The sequence below is a fragment of the Antrostomus carolinensis genome, unplaced genomic scaffold (genome assembly GCF_000700745.2).
Source record: "Antrostomus carolinensis isolate BGI_N321 unplaced genomic scaffold, ASM70074v2 scaffold22584, whole genome shotgun sequence".
Lineage (NCBI taxonomy): Eukaryota > Metazoa > Chordata > Aves > Caprimulgiformes > Caprimulgidae > Antrostomus > Antrostomus carolinensis.
The window spans coordinates 20,203-36,432 of record NW_010310394.1 but is presented as its reverse complement, the minus strand read 5'-3'; the positions used below and the strand labels follow the sequence as shown (position 1 = coordinate 36,432).

The 16,230-nt window shown below is 39.7% G+C and overlaps 1 protein-coding gene across 2 annotated transcripts in view; it reads right to left on the bottom strand.

Moving 5' to 3' along the window:
• Positions 1 to 16,230, bottom strand: part of CAPZB (capping actin protein of muscle Z-line subunit beta) — a 44,776-nt gene that overhangs the window by 25,979 nt on the left and 2,567 nt on the right. For both annotated transcript variants that reach the window (XM_010166420.1, XM_010166419.1), the window contains exons 2-3: positions 6,739 to 6,860; positions 1,402 to 1,515 (exon numbers count right to left, since the gene is read on the bottom strand). In XM_010166420.1, coding sequence (XP_010164722.1) covers positions 1,402 to 1,515; positions 6,739 to 6,860 — 236 coding nt within the window. The remainder of the gene's footprint in view (positions 1 to 1,401; positions 1,516 to 6,738; positions 6,861 to 16,230) is intronic.

Below are 16,230 nucleotides of genomic sequence, written 5' to 3'. Positions count from 1 at the left end.
CAGCAGATTCACCTGAGTCTGAGTGTAACCCCTACTGCACTTTCCTTCCTGCAAATGAAACCTTTGTAAAGGACTTATTGTATCCAGCTGCAACTTCACAGTCATCCGATCAGAGAGGGACTTAAAAAGACAACCTTGGTTCCATAAACCTACTCCATTTTCATCTTATTGCTTCTGGTCTGTTCTGCACCTGGGGAGAAACTGCAAATCTCTCTTTGCTGTGTATGCAGAATTCCTTTTTCCAGTAAATTCACATACCAACAACAACTGTCACTTACAAGAGAAGTTGGGCATCTATGAAAATAATGCATGAAAATAAGTAAAAATTTGATACTTGTAAAAAGCGTGAAGATTACACATTTGGCCACATCAAACCACATCTTAAAATAAGTACAAAATCTGGCAAGAAAAGTACTTTTTACCAGCTTTTGTTAGATTTATAATAGTACAGTGACACGTGATTAACTACATTAAAGGATGTGTTTTACCTCCATTTGTGGGCAATATGAAGAAGCAATGAGGTTTGTTCACCTTTTTCATGGTCATTTGGCATCTCCAGTAAGAAAGCATCACGTTACTGGATGAAGCAGTAAGTTCATTCTGCTTTGCAACACACACACTTGCTTTTTAGGTTTAGCATTACTATTTCCATCCCATTGCTGCTTAGGAGACCACAATTTATAAAGCAGACAGCTAAATCTGATCACATCTTGAGACGTTGGATGTGAATGCAATGCAAGACCAGAGCAGTCCCACCTTTTAGAATTGTTCACTGACAAATCAGCTGGACAGTTTCCTATTGCCACTTCAAAAAAAAAAAGACACTGCCTAATCTACATTGATCTTGCACATGCTCTATTAATTCCTTTGCTTTACACCTCTTTAACAAGACAGGGTCTAAACCAACAAGTGAACGGCCCTTGCAGCAGAAACACACCCATCCCCACAGAACTGCTGCATTTCAGTTAGCTAGCGCATGTCCTTTTAGTGGAAGATGTGAAAGTTGCTGCTATATATAGATTTTTGAGAGAGTTCAGTCTCGAGGGAATGGAAAAAGCAGATGGTTTAAGACTGAACTTCATCAAGATCAAAGAGAATACAGGTCATTTCAGGACAAAGACACCATTAATCTATTAAAAGGGGAAGGGAGGCGGGAAAGCACCTCAGCATCTGCCTTTACCATCAGCTGACACATGTGATCATGTTTTCGTATCGTGAAATCACAGCGGATACGCTTCCCAACAGCAGATCAGCAGCTGCCTACCCTTCTTCCTCTGCTATACATTGATATGCCACTCTCAGAGGCAGCTAGCGACCACGTTTTAGACTCATTGTGTGTATTGCATGCCTGCTGAAGGAAACAAAGCAAGTAGAAGGCTCTGTACGGTAGAACTGACATACAAGTCTCTGTACTGGTCAAAGGCATTGTTGGCTTCCACCTCCAGCTTGCGCAGGCGAGCAGATGGCATGGCACCGTCTTCCAGGGGAGGATCGTATTTGTTACTCCATGGTGATCTGCCAAAGAGACAAGGAAAATAGAGACAGTCAGACAATCGAGATGAACTCTGAAAGGTTTGAGATTGGTGGGTCTGACCTGATCCACAGACGTTGAACCTCCAAAAAAACCAAACGGTGCTGAGACCCGTCAACCTGTAAGAATTTCACCCTCAAGAGACATTTCAAACACTGACAGAGAGGGGACACTGACTCCTCAAAGTTTACAGTGTACCTGGGGAACACCTTTCACCCTCTACTATATAATCAGTCATGCTTGGCTTTGAATCTGTTCCTTCTTAAATATTCAAAAATGAGGCCTCAGCTGTTGCACACCAGATATTGAAAATTATTTTCACGCAAATACAAATAGATTGCGTAGTTTATTTAAGTCCTGACAATATTTGAGCAAAACTGCTGTCTACAATTAAGGTCCAAATTCTCCTCCACTACTTTGCTTTGAAATAAACTCTACTTTTAACATAACATTAGGAAAACAGAACAGTTTGAAGGATTTAACAGGGTTTGTAAAGCTGAAGGCTTTGGTATGATTTCTGCAGGTGTGAAAGAGATTTTTTTGTGTTCTTAATGAAAGATTTGGTATTAAAAGATTAATGGAACCCTTTGCCCATCTGCTTGAGACTTTTATAATTCCTGTTCTGTAAACCTGCATTCTCTTTTTCATTTCCCCTGTGAATAACCAACCTACATATATCACTGTTAGTTTAAAGAAAAGTACCTCTACCCTTTACCTACTCACTTTTCAAAATACTCCAGCCTACCAGCACCAGATCTTAATGCAGTCCATACGTAAGGGCTTTTCCTCAGTAGCCATTTGTTATTAATTTCTCAGAAAGGCATCTCGTTTTTACATCTGTTTAATGCAAAGCACAAAGAACAGGCTCTGCTTCGCTCTGGCTTTGCATTTTCACAACACTTCACCACTCCCTACCACATCTGACTCAAAAGGTGAGACGTCAGGAAAAGGTAAATCATTATGTCACATCCACCCAGTGCAATGTTTTTCAGGTGGTGGTTCTCATTTTAAAGCAGTTGTTTAAAACTTGGTTGCTTTGGAGAAAAGCTACACGCAAAAGCAAATGACATCAAAAGAGGTTCAAGGAGAAAGAGCATTGAGTTTGCTATTATGAAGCCTGCAAAAGCAAAGCCAGGGTTCACACACCAAGCAACACAGAATTGTACTGCTACTTTATCAGCAGCATTCAGTAGGATGTGCTTACTTCTTTCTCTACTAATTATTAAAAGGCAGATTCCAAAAAAATTTTACTGGATTTTTTCTGTAAATTCAGAACACTGTGCTTCTCCATCACCTACGAGGAAATCTGTGAGCAGAGAACTCATGCAAAAGCCACAGTCAAGGGAATTCATTGCAAACATTAGATGTCTTTTGCAGGCTGCAGGGATGGGATTTAAGGGAAGCCCAGTAACAGATTCTCCTAGCTAGCAGATTGTGGCATTTTCAATCTTCTACAGTTGGAGTCAGCAGCAACTTCACCTAAAAAAAAAACCAAACCACCTCATAACACAACCCTGTATTTTTTTTCTTTTTTGTGGAAGAATGCTCACAACACATTTAAAAACTTAAATGGAGGCTATTTGAAGAAAGACAGATGGACAAGCACTTAAATTTCAAAAGTCAGACCTCCAATTTCCCCGAAAAGAGAATGTTTTTTGTTTCAGCTAACAGGTTTCAGTGTTGTTGGCACCAAATTCTCCATAAGGATTCCATTTAATAGAGTGATCAAACATACTTAGAGTGGAAATGTATGGACAAAGTCAGGGACCTTGAAGTCTTATATTAAAAAAGAAAAATACATTAATAAAAGCTTTGCCTTCACAATGTGGATTCGATGACTGTTTGATATTCTCCACAAACCTTTGTTATTACAGAAGCACTGGCAGAAGTACCTGTGAGACTATGTGCACAAAAGGCTGCTCCCACAAGAAGCAGTGCAATACTATGAAAAAACTGAAAATTATCTATTTATGAAGATCCAAGAGAGACTTCAAAAGTCTACCTGCTGGTCTGATCCACGCTGGACACGGAGAAAATCAAGTCTGCCTAAATATGAGGAAGGAATTAAGTGTGATGGGCTAAGCTTTAGGATATTCATTTCCCCAGACAAATTGTAAAGCCTCTCAAAAAAAAAAAAAAATCCCCTATAAAACCTGATTCACAGTGAGAAAGTTGACTACCTAGCTCCACCTTTCCTGACAAAGCAGCATGAGGCTCAGTTGTCTGTAGAATGCTTTGAAATCCTTGGATTAATACTACAAGAAATGCAATTAGTAACGCCTCCAATAAGAAGAAAACTGGGGTTTTGTGCCTACCCTTCTAGTTTGAAGTGCTCAGGAATTGTGGATGTAGCCTGTTGGAGACAGGGAATAGTATTTCTTGGAACTTTTAATCAAGAGTGTAGTTCTGAAAAATCTTTGTGGAAATATCAAAAGCTTTTAAAAGCACAGTAGACTCCTCCTAGATTTTGGCCTAATTGATTAAATTAGTGTAAGAAGCACTTCCCAGTAACGACTTCAGATTTTATGGGGTATGAATAACAGTGTCTGAACATGGTCACAGAATGGGATTAGCACATGCACACATTAGTGTTGCTTGCTTTTCAAAGGCTTTTGCTTTGTGCTGAAGTAAAGAATTTACTTCGAAACAGAGCTGCGACCAATCAGTTCCAGAAGGAAGAATCACTTCAATCCAGAACACCTGAATCAAAAGCCTTGAAGAACAGCATTCTTTAATGCCAGCAATTAATATGTCATGCCTATTCTATAGGAACAAATGAAATAGCTTTTCTGAAACCCCATTACTTAATAAGTCCTGAAAATTTCAAAGTGAGTTAAAAAAACTAAGTCCTCCTGCTTCCTTGTATCTATTTCAATACCTTCTCAGAAAGAAAGAGATTGAGTAAATTTCAGAGGCAAACATGAAACTAACCTTAAAGAAAGGGCTGCCACATGCACTAATTAAACACGGAGGGACAGCAAGTGTTATTAGTTATTGCAGCATGTCACAACACTGTTTAACAAGTGCCTTCTCAAGTTTCCTGCGCCTCTGGTGATAGATGCTCATGTCAACAGCCTAAATAAGATGCAAGGGGACTGCAAGAAACATATTACAACTTCAGTGAGAAAGCATCTCTTGAAAGACCCACAAGAAACACAGGATCTAATCCCTCCTCTTGCATCTGCCAGAGAGGATGCAGCTGCGTGAGTATATCTTGTGGAGGGCAGAAGCTTATAAAACTCTATTCTAGCTACTAATTTAGAACTGATATTTTAAATGTGTGTAGCTGCTAAGGTAGATCTGACCAACCCAGACATACAAGCTTAATGCACAAATGCTTTTAAAAGACATCAGGCTCTTTTGTAGAGGGTTGAACAAACTTTCAGTGTCAGACTAGTACCCTAAAGAACATGAGCGAACACTTCACCTTAGAGACCTTCTTACTTCTTGGCCCACTGCAATAGGTTATATTTAAAAAAAAAAACCTCATTCAGATTTACACTCAGCCACAATCCAGGTGCACTGTCAAACCTTGCATCCATTATCAGTCTGCTCCTCCTATTTCTAGGACAAAATGAATCTCAGCACATTCTCTGTGTAGAACAGACACCAGATAACGCTTTCAGTTTAGATAAGAACATTTCCTGCAACTCAAAGTGACTGAAGCCACTTAATCTAGAATCCTTTATAAGCTTACCTGCTTCTGCAACGATGGCCTGAGCCAAAGGAAAAAATTAATTGTTAAAATATTTTCTGGAATTCCACTTTGAAATAGAATTCTGGAAATGTTCTGCCCAGATAAATGTAAAACACTACTGCAAATCTGCACAAAGCAAAGCTAAATTCTTACTGGAGATCAGTTCCAATTGTTAGCACTAAAAATGCAAGCTATTACACTGAAGATATAAACGCTGATAATCATAACCAGGAGAAGCAGAATGGCTGAGCTGTTAACTCGGGATAGAAGATGAATGGTGGTCATTACTTCACAGCCCAGCACACTTGGTTAAGAGAAAAGAATAAAAGCTAGGTGATGCAATATTCACAAAGGTTTCTGGACTATAAGCTTTGTGGTTCTTAATTAAATAGTTGGAAATATGCCACTGTCACTACAGCCGTTAAGAAAAGTCAGGTAGTGCAAAAAAGGGGTAGGAAAATAAAAATCACTCAACCAATAGTTGAGCGATTACGGTCACTCAGCTGTAACCAGCCTAATGGGAAGGTATTGCATAAAAACATTAAAAGAGAGACCGTGTTCAGTGTGGCAGCCAAACTACTGAAAACTCATCGTACCATTCCAGTATTACAGCCCTTTCTACTTCAAAATTCAATTATATTATAATTACACACAGCTTATATTGTTCAAATATTTTCATTGGTTTTGTCTACAGTCCTCAGAATAAATTAGTTATTTTGGTAGAGAGGGATTCCTTTTCTTTGCTAAAAACTTGGGCCAAGATGTTCATAGAGAACTCATGACAATGCATATTCGAAGTCAGACTCAATCCCTTGCAAAACGTGAATGAAAGAGGCTTTCCCAGCTGGCAAGTCCACCCTGGTTTGTACAAGCAGAAGATGATTTTGTTTGAACCGACTGCTTGCATAATCTCTTTTTCTGTTGTTATCCATTCCAAAGATTTTACAACTTTGCAACAATAGATGGTTTAATTTCACGCCAAGGCCATCACAGACATTTCTTCTAGAGCTCAGACTGGTTTTAATTCTCGAAGACAGAACTATACTAGAGAAAACCTAAGAGAAATGCGTTAGTCACCCCTTTTAACAATATAACATCATCATATTTTAAGCTTCAATGAATGACAGCAAATCACAGTAAACAACTGTGGTTTCTAAGATAAAACACATCTTGTTCTGGAGACAGACAGTGGGAACCTGTGTGGCAAAGGTCATCAGATCAGCAGCCATACAACCATGTGATCTGAAACTGAAACACTCCACAGTAGCTTGGAGATGATGTTTATGCCCTTGTGCATTAGGGAACTACTAAGAACAACTTCCACAGTCAGTGTCTCACTCAAGAGAAGTAGATTTTAAACAGTACCAGCTTCATCACCAAGAAGAGTTTAATACCATTAAATTTGGGGGGTTTTGGCTAAGAATAAGAGGGAGAAGGGACTGTAAGACTTGTACATGTTTCTCATTTACAGAGTAAACCAGTTAGTTTCTTGCTTTGGATATGAACTCACCTATATGAGTCTCCATCTCTGTTGTAGTCACACAATAGATAGTCTTTTCCTACCACCTTATCTCGTGCAATCTTCAATGGCTGATCAACAGAGGAGAGGAGATCTTCACAGAGGCTTGGGACCTGATGGTTTGGAGAAAAAAAACAGGGAGGGAAGACCACGTAAGATGTTAAGGTTAAGAGACTGGCATCCCTAAGAACAGATTTTGTTATTAATAGCTCACATCTGTCCCAAAAGCCAGAAACCCTTTAAAAAAAAAAAAAAAAAAAAAGCAAAAAAAAAAAGCTGCACTTAAGTTACAACACAGTGTTATGTTCCCACCTCCAATAATTTCAGATTTAATTACCTAACCACTAGTGTGGTCCAGTACACTTAAATATATACATTCTCGATGTTAGCTTCTTGCCAAAGACGACCAGTAAAGTGATTGTTGAGGACTGATGAATAAAGGTAAATATTTATAGTGGAGTGGAAATGAGGGAGCTGCTAAAAGAATACGCCATCCATATGCTAGAGCCTATTTTTCACAAGCTCCCACTCTGGGTAGAGTTTAGAATAGTTTCCAGGCAGCTGGCCAAACATTACCATGTTGGCTAATAAAAATACACGTGTCTCTGTGTGCATGCACATATAAAATCAAATACATCTCCTACACAGGTAGCTTTTAATGGATTCATAATCCCAGCTGTCTCCCTGTGCTTCATGTGGAGAAAGACTACAAGATCTGCTTTTAACCTGGCAGAGAGGCTTTCGTGTACTGCAAAGAGGTGAGATGACATTTGGCAGCCTGAAGCTAGCGTGAATGCAAGCACAAGCCAATCAAGCAATTTCCACCCCATGGCCTTTTGCTCTGGAGCTGATGGCAGCCCCGTTATCAATATCAATATTCCTGTACTACAGGCTTTGGTCACACTAGCAGCTTCCTCCAGGAACTCCATCTCCCCCGTAGATACCTCAGGGTACGTGCAGCAGCATGACCCAATCCATCTGAGGGATGACCAACAAATCATTCATGGAGCTATTATTAAACAATTAGTGTATTGTGTGTTTCCCCTGGGAAAAGCATTCCAGATTTCACTGCAAGGGAAAGGGACTAAAGTAAAATGCCCTTTCCCAACAGAAAGCTGGGAATGCAACAGGATCTAGGACAACTGGTAAGTTCTTGAATATATTGGTGACAACATGCTAATACAGAAGATAAAAGGAATAACCAATGTGGAATCTCTTCTACATTTCATTCTACACGGTGGAGATGAAAACCTGATTGAGAACATGAAGACAAAAGGCAATTGAGGGTAAAATTAATCATGAAGTGATGAATTCACAACTCGTAAGAAATGAAAAGGGTAGGGAGGAAAGAATAGAGAAAATACAGAAATGTGCTTTCTTCACTTCAAGCCATTGATTCAGCAAACTGGTTGGTATAATTTCAAAAGAAACAAGTCTTAAAAGAGAAAAAACAAATTAGTGGTGCAACAGCTCCCACAAGCAAAAGCACAAACTATTTTAATGCACTAGACGCGACCGAAGAGATCAAACTGCCCAAAACAAAAACCTTCCTAACCCCAAGTACCAAGCAATAACGTACAGAGGATATTAAACCAGAGTAAGCAGGGACAAATAAAATACAATGTGACCCCAAAAGGCTAAAACAAGATGTGGCTAGCAAGAGACACAACACCTAACCCACACCATCACTCTGAAAACACACAAAAAATAAGAGGAAAACCAGGAAATGGTTGGTTAAGTTACAGACAGTGCTGAAATAGCCGAAAGGTTAGTTTGAGGTTTTTTACTTTGATTTATATACACCAGAATGTGGTAACAAGCAATAACTGAAGAGGCCAGATTAAAGAGCAGGGCAGGGCAGTATTTATACAAAGCGAAACACTTCTCATTGGCTTTCATCATTTGATACTTCGAGACCTGGCTGAAGCAACCTCAAAACCATTTTGCAGTCACTGAGTAAATAAAAGTGGACGGGAAACAAGCAGCTTTTAGGTAAATCTTTACTTTTTCTGAAAACAGACAAGCCTAATGCTCCACGGAGCTGATACAAATCAGCAGTGTCGTGGTCCGAGTTAAGTGAAATGATGTATCTGCGTTCATGATGAGCCCATCTGGTTCCACTTTGTCTCTTCCTTCGCTTCTCCATTAGCTATTAATTTCAGGCTGACTCTTCAGGAGGAGAGCAACTTGAGATGACTGCTTCAATTTCGGATGCAACACACAACAGGACCCAAAGCACCTCATCATTGAGAGCTCTATGCTCCATGTTGTTCCTAAGAGTGATCAGCTGAATATATTCCTTCTCAGCTGCTCTTTGGCCAGCTGCCCATCAGCAGAGAGATAAGCGACTAGAAACAGACTCCTCACTCTGACATGCGTTTAGAATGAGTAATAGTGATGAAAACACAATTCACAGGAAAGTGGCATTTTTCCCAGACTCTGTTTCTAGTGAATTTCTCTGGGAAAAGCCCGATGTTACACGTGCGGTAAGGGAGCACGAGAGGCCTGGCTGTACTATTCTTCAAATTAAACTAAACATAACAAAAGTATTTTCAATAGAAATCCTAAACTCAAAGCAGAGCCAATTCTGTGGAAAAGTTCCTAATAACCATCTGAATTTAAGACCCTTACAAAAATCCACACAAATAACTTTGATTTTTAGTTTTCTTTTAAAAGCAGCACATGCTTAGTGTTGTGTTTCTGCCTTGCTCAGTGGGAGAGCACAATCTCTTATTGACTGAGTAGAAAGAACCCTTAAGACACTGGTTTTCAGATGCAATCTATTTCATTTCCACATTGTACTGGTGGAATAAACTTATCTCTGGATGATCTGATAACACAAATATTCAGGAGCACAGTCACTTTTCCAATTTCTAAGAGCTGTGGCTAGTGTTACAGCCACAACAGTGAATACATTACATCATATACTCACTAGAATATAATATTATACTATATTATAATACTCTATTGTAATAGCATGCTATATACCCATTGTCTTTTTGGTACAGACACTCTACAGGACTTCAGGCAATATATTATTTTCTCCTTCTCCTACTTTCAGGATAAAACAGGGAAGAAAACCCACTCATCTACTTTGGAAGTATCAGAAAATTTCAACTGTGTTTATAAAAAGAACAAGAGATATTTCAGCTGACGGAACTACTCATGTAATTCTAATAATCAGAAAAAACATCCAAGTGTGGCACAGTTAGGCCCAAAAGAATAATTTCTGTATCATTTATTATAGCAGCTTTCAACAGCTGCTGTACTTCCTTTCTAAGAATAAATTTACAAGATTTATGCATATTAGTCTTCCTCTTCTACATGACAAAACTGCTTACAAGGCAAATGCTGTAATTTCAACAAGGTAATTTGCAGCTTTAAACACTTCAGCTGCATGTTCATGGTACTATTTGATTCCTTCTGAATTTAGGTCCTTTGCATTTTAGAGCATGGGATGACAAGAGATTCAGCACAGCCAGGCTAAGGTACCTACCGCAATATAAGCGCCGAGCAATTATTTTGCACTATGCAAGTATCTTTCCTAAATTTCTTCCCCAGATCAAGTACAGAACCTTCCTAAAGAATTTAAATTACTTTTGTGCACATTCAGTTCACTCTTGTAGAATCCAGTTTATATTTAGCAAGAAAACATCCAAATCTTCTGATCCCAGCAGACAGCTCTGCTTCGAAGACCCACCGAGCCTCTGAGTTTTCAGTCTGAAACAGCAGATTTGCACTGTTAAATTTTCTTACTGGCTTGTTCTATGTTAACTGGAAAGTCAAAATGCACTTGGGTGCCTGAGTGCACATCTTCAACAATCATTATATAGGGAGCTTTGACTTCAATTTAGAAATGCAAGAATTAACCCACTCCCCAGGCCAAATACCAAAATCCCCAAGCAGCTATTTTGTTCAATTAATCACTGGGCTATAAATAACTGTCACCGCGATGAAAACATTGAAGCTATGACGATTGTTTCATAAGCAAAGACTGGGCTCCCATCTTTATTTTGACAAAAGTTTTTCCCACTCTAAGCAGTGAAAGGTCAACTGTAGAATACAATCTTAACCTTATATCTTTAGCTAAAGGTCATCATTAATTTAATTTGGCCCACGGTGTACTCTGTATCCTAACGCAGCCATGTTTCCACAAATAAGCACTCAGTCATCTATTATGGTGGTTGTATGTACAGCCATGGAGCGAGACCACCCTCAATGGAAATTAGAAAAGAATAAAAAGAAGAATCTCAGGGGGTCCAGACTCAGCTGTTCAGCCTGGAACTGAACAGCAGCGTCATTCAGAAGCACACACCAGGCAACAGGGCACTGTGTTTGCAGGATCTTTTATTTTTTCCAAGGAGATATACAATGGATGTGTAGTACAGAGGGAAGAAAAAAAAAGAATGGAAAGTGAGTTAAGCGTAGCCTCCTGCATGTTGAACAAGGATTCTGTTGTCTCGTGTAACAGGATTCTCCATCAGAGCAAGCCAGGTATATGGACAGTGTTTTAATTAAGCCAACTGCTCTGCTATGAAGACAAATAATAGAATCATAGAATAGAATCCCAGACTGGTTTGGATTGGAAGGGACCTTAAAGCTCATCCAGTCCCAACCCCCCTGCCAGCAGCAGGGACACCTTCCACTAGACCAGGCTGCTCAAAGCCTCATCCAGCCTGGCCTTCAACACTTCCAGGGAGGGGGCATCTACAGCTTCCTTGGGCAACCTGTTCCAGTGTCTGACCACCCTCACAGTGAAGAACTTCTTCCTAATATCTCATCTAAACCTCCCCTCTTTCAGCTTAAACCCATTTCCCCTTGTTTTGTCATTAACTGCCCTTATGAAAAGTCCTTGAAAAAAGTCAAAGCCATACCCTTTTTGGAGTAGTTAACCTAATAATCATTCCTTCTTAACTCACTTTTTGGTTAAAGGAACTTATTATCAACTAAACAATTGTTTCTGAATTCTTTTTTAAAATATGATTAAACAAGCATGTAAAAAAGTTTAGATGAAACAAGAACAGTACCTCAGCTCTTCTTGTCTCACATACACTCTCCACCCTTGCTTTGATCACGCTGGCTGAACTGCATCAAATTCTGCACCTTCCATATTCAGGACAGTGACTATTTTGGTTTACTAGCACACTTCAGTTGCATGGTTAAACTGACTGTTTTATTCTACACCTCTGACTGAAATGAACCATGTTGACAATTAAAACAGCAATATTGTTAGCTTAATATTCTGTGCTTGGAAATAGTCTTTTCCATGTTTATTCAGAGGTCGGTGTGTACTGACCTTCACAGGAACCTTACGCACTGGAAAACCGTGCTAAATGCAGAAAAATTAAAGATGAAACATGTTTTTCCTTAAAGAATATGAGGGAAGATGAAGTGAGCTTCAAAAGATTAACAAAGAAGGCATCCAGAACCCTTTGTCTTTTGAAGTTGTGTCTATAATGTGCAGGTATATGAATACACATGACTAGAACAGTTTTTAATTAAAAGCCAGATCCAAACAGGAAAGCAAATATTTTAATTGCGTGTGAACTCTTAAGACCTGATTTTTTTCTATTTTTAAGACAACTTACATCATTACAGAAGTGGATAAAACCACTGCCTGCATCACTCAGGGAAATCACACGAATGTAAAGGAGAGTTTACACCCAAGTTACCCAGCACTCTTGCAAAAGAATCATTCTGGCACAGGACCCCCCCCCCCTTTGAGCCTGGATTCCTCCCCTCTGGGCCAGCATCTAATAAAATATTATTATAATTTTTCTGAGTCATTCCACAGCCTCAGAATTTCCTGTTCCTGCAGAACACAGACCCAGCCTAACGGATGTTGTGGAAACTCAAGAAGGAAGCCTGGCTCCACTCATCTTGGGCCTAAAACCACTAGTAAAGTCACTCCCACAAATCCACACATTGCTAAACTTTAATTTGATCCATCAGATGTCCAAGGGCCACACATTCTTCAAGCTTTGTTTATTAAATGACACTTAAATGGACTTTTGTGTTCAAGACCAGATGTAATTGATATTGGAAACAGCTCAGCTTTATTCAAGTCTTTGCACTGAATTCCAGCACTGCGAGAATTAGCAAAAACAAGATGAAAATCAACCAGCTTTTCTGGGGAAAAAATAAAAGCAAACGTTAACATGATTGCAGATCTGAGTTTGTCTAGTTAGCGATGTCACAGCAGAAATATCAGGTTAACTACAGAATTTTTCAGTTCAGCTGAAGGAACGACATCTAAACCACTCTGGAAGGTGACTACTGTTCATAAAACAGGATCCTTGGCATTCTTCCTGCAATTTGATGGATAAAATAGGGCTTTTGCTAGATTCAGCATTCTGAAGCTTACCGAGAAACAAAAGCTAGCCATCTGGCAGGCACAACTGGAGTGCCCTAGACTTTGACTAGTGACCTGCAGGTGAAGGTTTCTGTATCTCATTACCAGTCACAAGTCCCATGAGCCATCACAGCATATCAATATCTTGGGAAGTTTTGACTATTTGTGTCAAGAGTCCAGCTGGTGTTGGAGATATCCAGCGACAATTAAGGGATATGCAGAGGTATATTCTCTCCAGTCATGTTTCTATATCCTAGCTTTTCCCCTCATCTTTAAAAGAGGTTAGATAAAAGAGGTTTCTAATTAGGATTAAAGCTTATCAAGTCATCTCCCCCACACACTCCTTTAGAAAGTTATTTAAACAAACATTTTAAGGTTCTCTCACACCAGCAGTGCAGTGGCAGGAGCCTGGAAGACAAAAAGGCACCATTTAGGCTTAAAAAGAAAGAGAATAGTGAATACAGAGCCAAAAGTGAAATTCACTTTTACAATCTCATACAAGTAAGTGGAGTTGCTAGCTCTAAGCCAAGCATCACATTAACAATTTACATATATTAATTGTTATCTCCAATTACCATCAAGATACCCAGAGGTAATCTTTTCTAGCTGGAAAAACTCCTGCTCACAGCTACTCACCAAATGGAAAACTGGCCCCCAACAACCATAAATTTATTCAGGGAGCCAGTGTCCCTTTCTTTAGCCAATAATCCCTGCGTTAGAAACCCAACTGGCTGCTGGTGGCTTAGAATGTATCGCACAAGTCAACAAGTCCAGGAAGAACAGTAGGTCAAAAACTCAGCTGTGAGACCAAGGGGCTGTCAGGCACTTCTGCTTCCACTCTTTGCTTTTAAAGTTTTCACTGGGTCTAATTTTTTTTAAACCATCTTCCACCCTCACTAGATGTTCAGTTGGCCATCTGCATTCAATTATTTTATCTTTCTCCTCAATACTGCACACATTGCTTAGGCTCTTGGACTCCAAATACAAAAAGCTCCAGTCACATTCTCATGTTCTTTATGGTCTGTGCAGCCCAAGCAATTTCAGTTTTCCTGAGGATAAATTCTCTAGCTTCATATATCTTCAGTGACTAAAGGCACACAAGCAGATTTGAGACTTGCCTGGAGGCACACTAGCTACACGAAGCAAGGTCATGAATATTGTTCAAATATTGCAAAATCAGAAGTTTATACCTTTTTAAATTCATCACTCTGGGACATTCTAAAAAGTAACACATTCTACTAAAAATACATAAGCATTCTCCTGTGATGAGGAAGCAAAGATGATCACCTCCCAGATCTTTAATTGCAAACAGAGCCTTGAAAAATAACCAGTAAAGTTACTGACTGTTATATCTATAAAGAACTCCCACTTTAATTCTTCCAAGGCAGCATAACTTGATTCTGAACTTCAAAAAAAGCTTTCATTTTTGGGGAATAAGGTGAGTATATTATTTGAACATCAGTCTTATTGGGAAAAGAGAGGAAGAAAGCTGTCACTGTGAGCAAACCCCACTCTCCTGGCAAGTCTGCTTGTCCGTTTTGTGAGCCAGTTGTGTAAGGATGATTCTCCATCCCCACTTTATAGCAGCCACCTGATTTTTCTGAGTCAGCTACATTTTTCATCTAATTTCTATTATATACACACAGGCAAGCATCCAAATAAAACACTCAAGAAACTCATACTTGCAAAAGGAACCTGCTTAACTTTTATCAAGACTGAGAACACATCAACTTCCACACTCAAGTCAAAGCCATCAAGACAGTCCTGTCACAGACCCCTTATTTGCTGCACGTGGCCCATGAGCATAACAAATCCAATTTCCATCTTCCACCTTTCTGAGAGGTGCACCCCTCTAAGACACGTCAGTGAAGCTGTCTTGTAAAAAAAACCCAAAAGGATTCTGGAGGCTGTGACCATGGCTATCACTCACCTACCCTGTCCCGTGTGCTGCCAAGGTGGCCCAGGAAGAGATCCTCCACAGCAGCACTACCTGAAAGCTGGTGCCTTCTTCAGGGTGTCTCTTGGAAAGAACACAGCTAAAAGTACACGGGGACTGACTTACTGTACAACTTATCTTAACAGAAAGGAATCAGGAGGACAATTCTCTCAGATTGTTGTGATCTTTCAGTACAACCCACTGAGCCACTCACAAGTGAGCTCTACCAGCTTCCTTATTTCATGCCACTCTGATTTCCATGAGCCAACACAAGATCACACTCTTAACTGATACCAAGAAACACTTCCATACAGAAAATACTCTTCATAGTCTCTGTTCAACAAGAGACAAGAACAGATGTGATTCACAACTGACTTCTAGGAGCAGCACAGCACCTCAACAGCAGCAACTTCTGGACAACGTCAGGCAATAAGGAGGTATGACAGTATTTAGGCTACACAATTAAAATCTGTATTAATGTGACAAGTGCTATCACTTGGAGCATCCTCATGGCAAATCCATGTAAGAGCAGCACAATCACCTTTACTGCTTCTCTCAGAGGAACTGCTTTACAGCTGGGACTTGGCTGACAGGTAGATGCACCAAGGCTTCAGGTACCCCAGTTCCCACAGGAGCTACATGGAAAATCATTCTAATTTAAATTACTTGTCCTTAAAAAGGTATGTATCTACACTAGACTCTTTTTGTAGAGATTCAGAAGCCTTCTTGTACATTTTGACAGCCTCCAAGTAGTCTATTTACAAATAATGACTAATTGAATGCCAACCAGAGCATTCCATGCCAAGGCACATTACCAGCACCACACACAGCTTCTTTCAGGCAGGACTTCTGGAGTCCTATGATTGACAAGGTCTCTAATGAACCCTAATTAAAGCCTCAACAGTTTGAAAAATGCAACAACAGATGTGGTAAAAGGGCAAACCACAAGCTGTTTTACTAATGAATGAAAAGTGTCTGGTCTGATGAGGGCAAATGACCCAAATATTCTCTTCTTCCACCCACCCCTTGACTTCACGTTCAAGTTTGGACCCTTTCCCTTGTCAGCCCAACACTTGGGGGCAGTCATGTACAGTCCTGAACACATTCCAGATACTCATATTGGCACCAAGATGCTCTTTTATTAAAAAGCTGCAGCAGAGCATGACTTTGACAGAGTAAGAGGGACCTCGGGGAG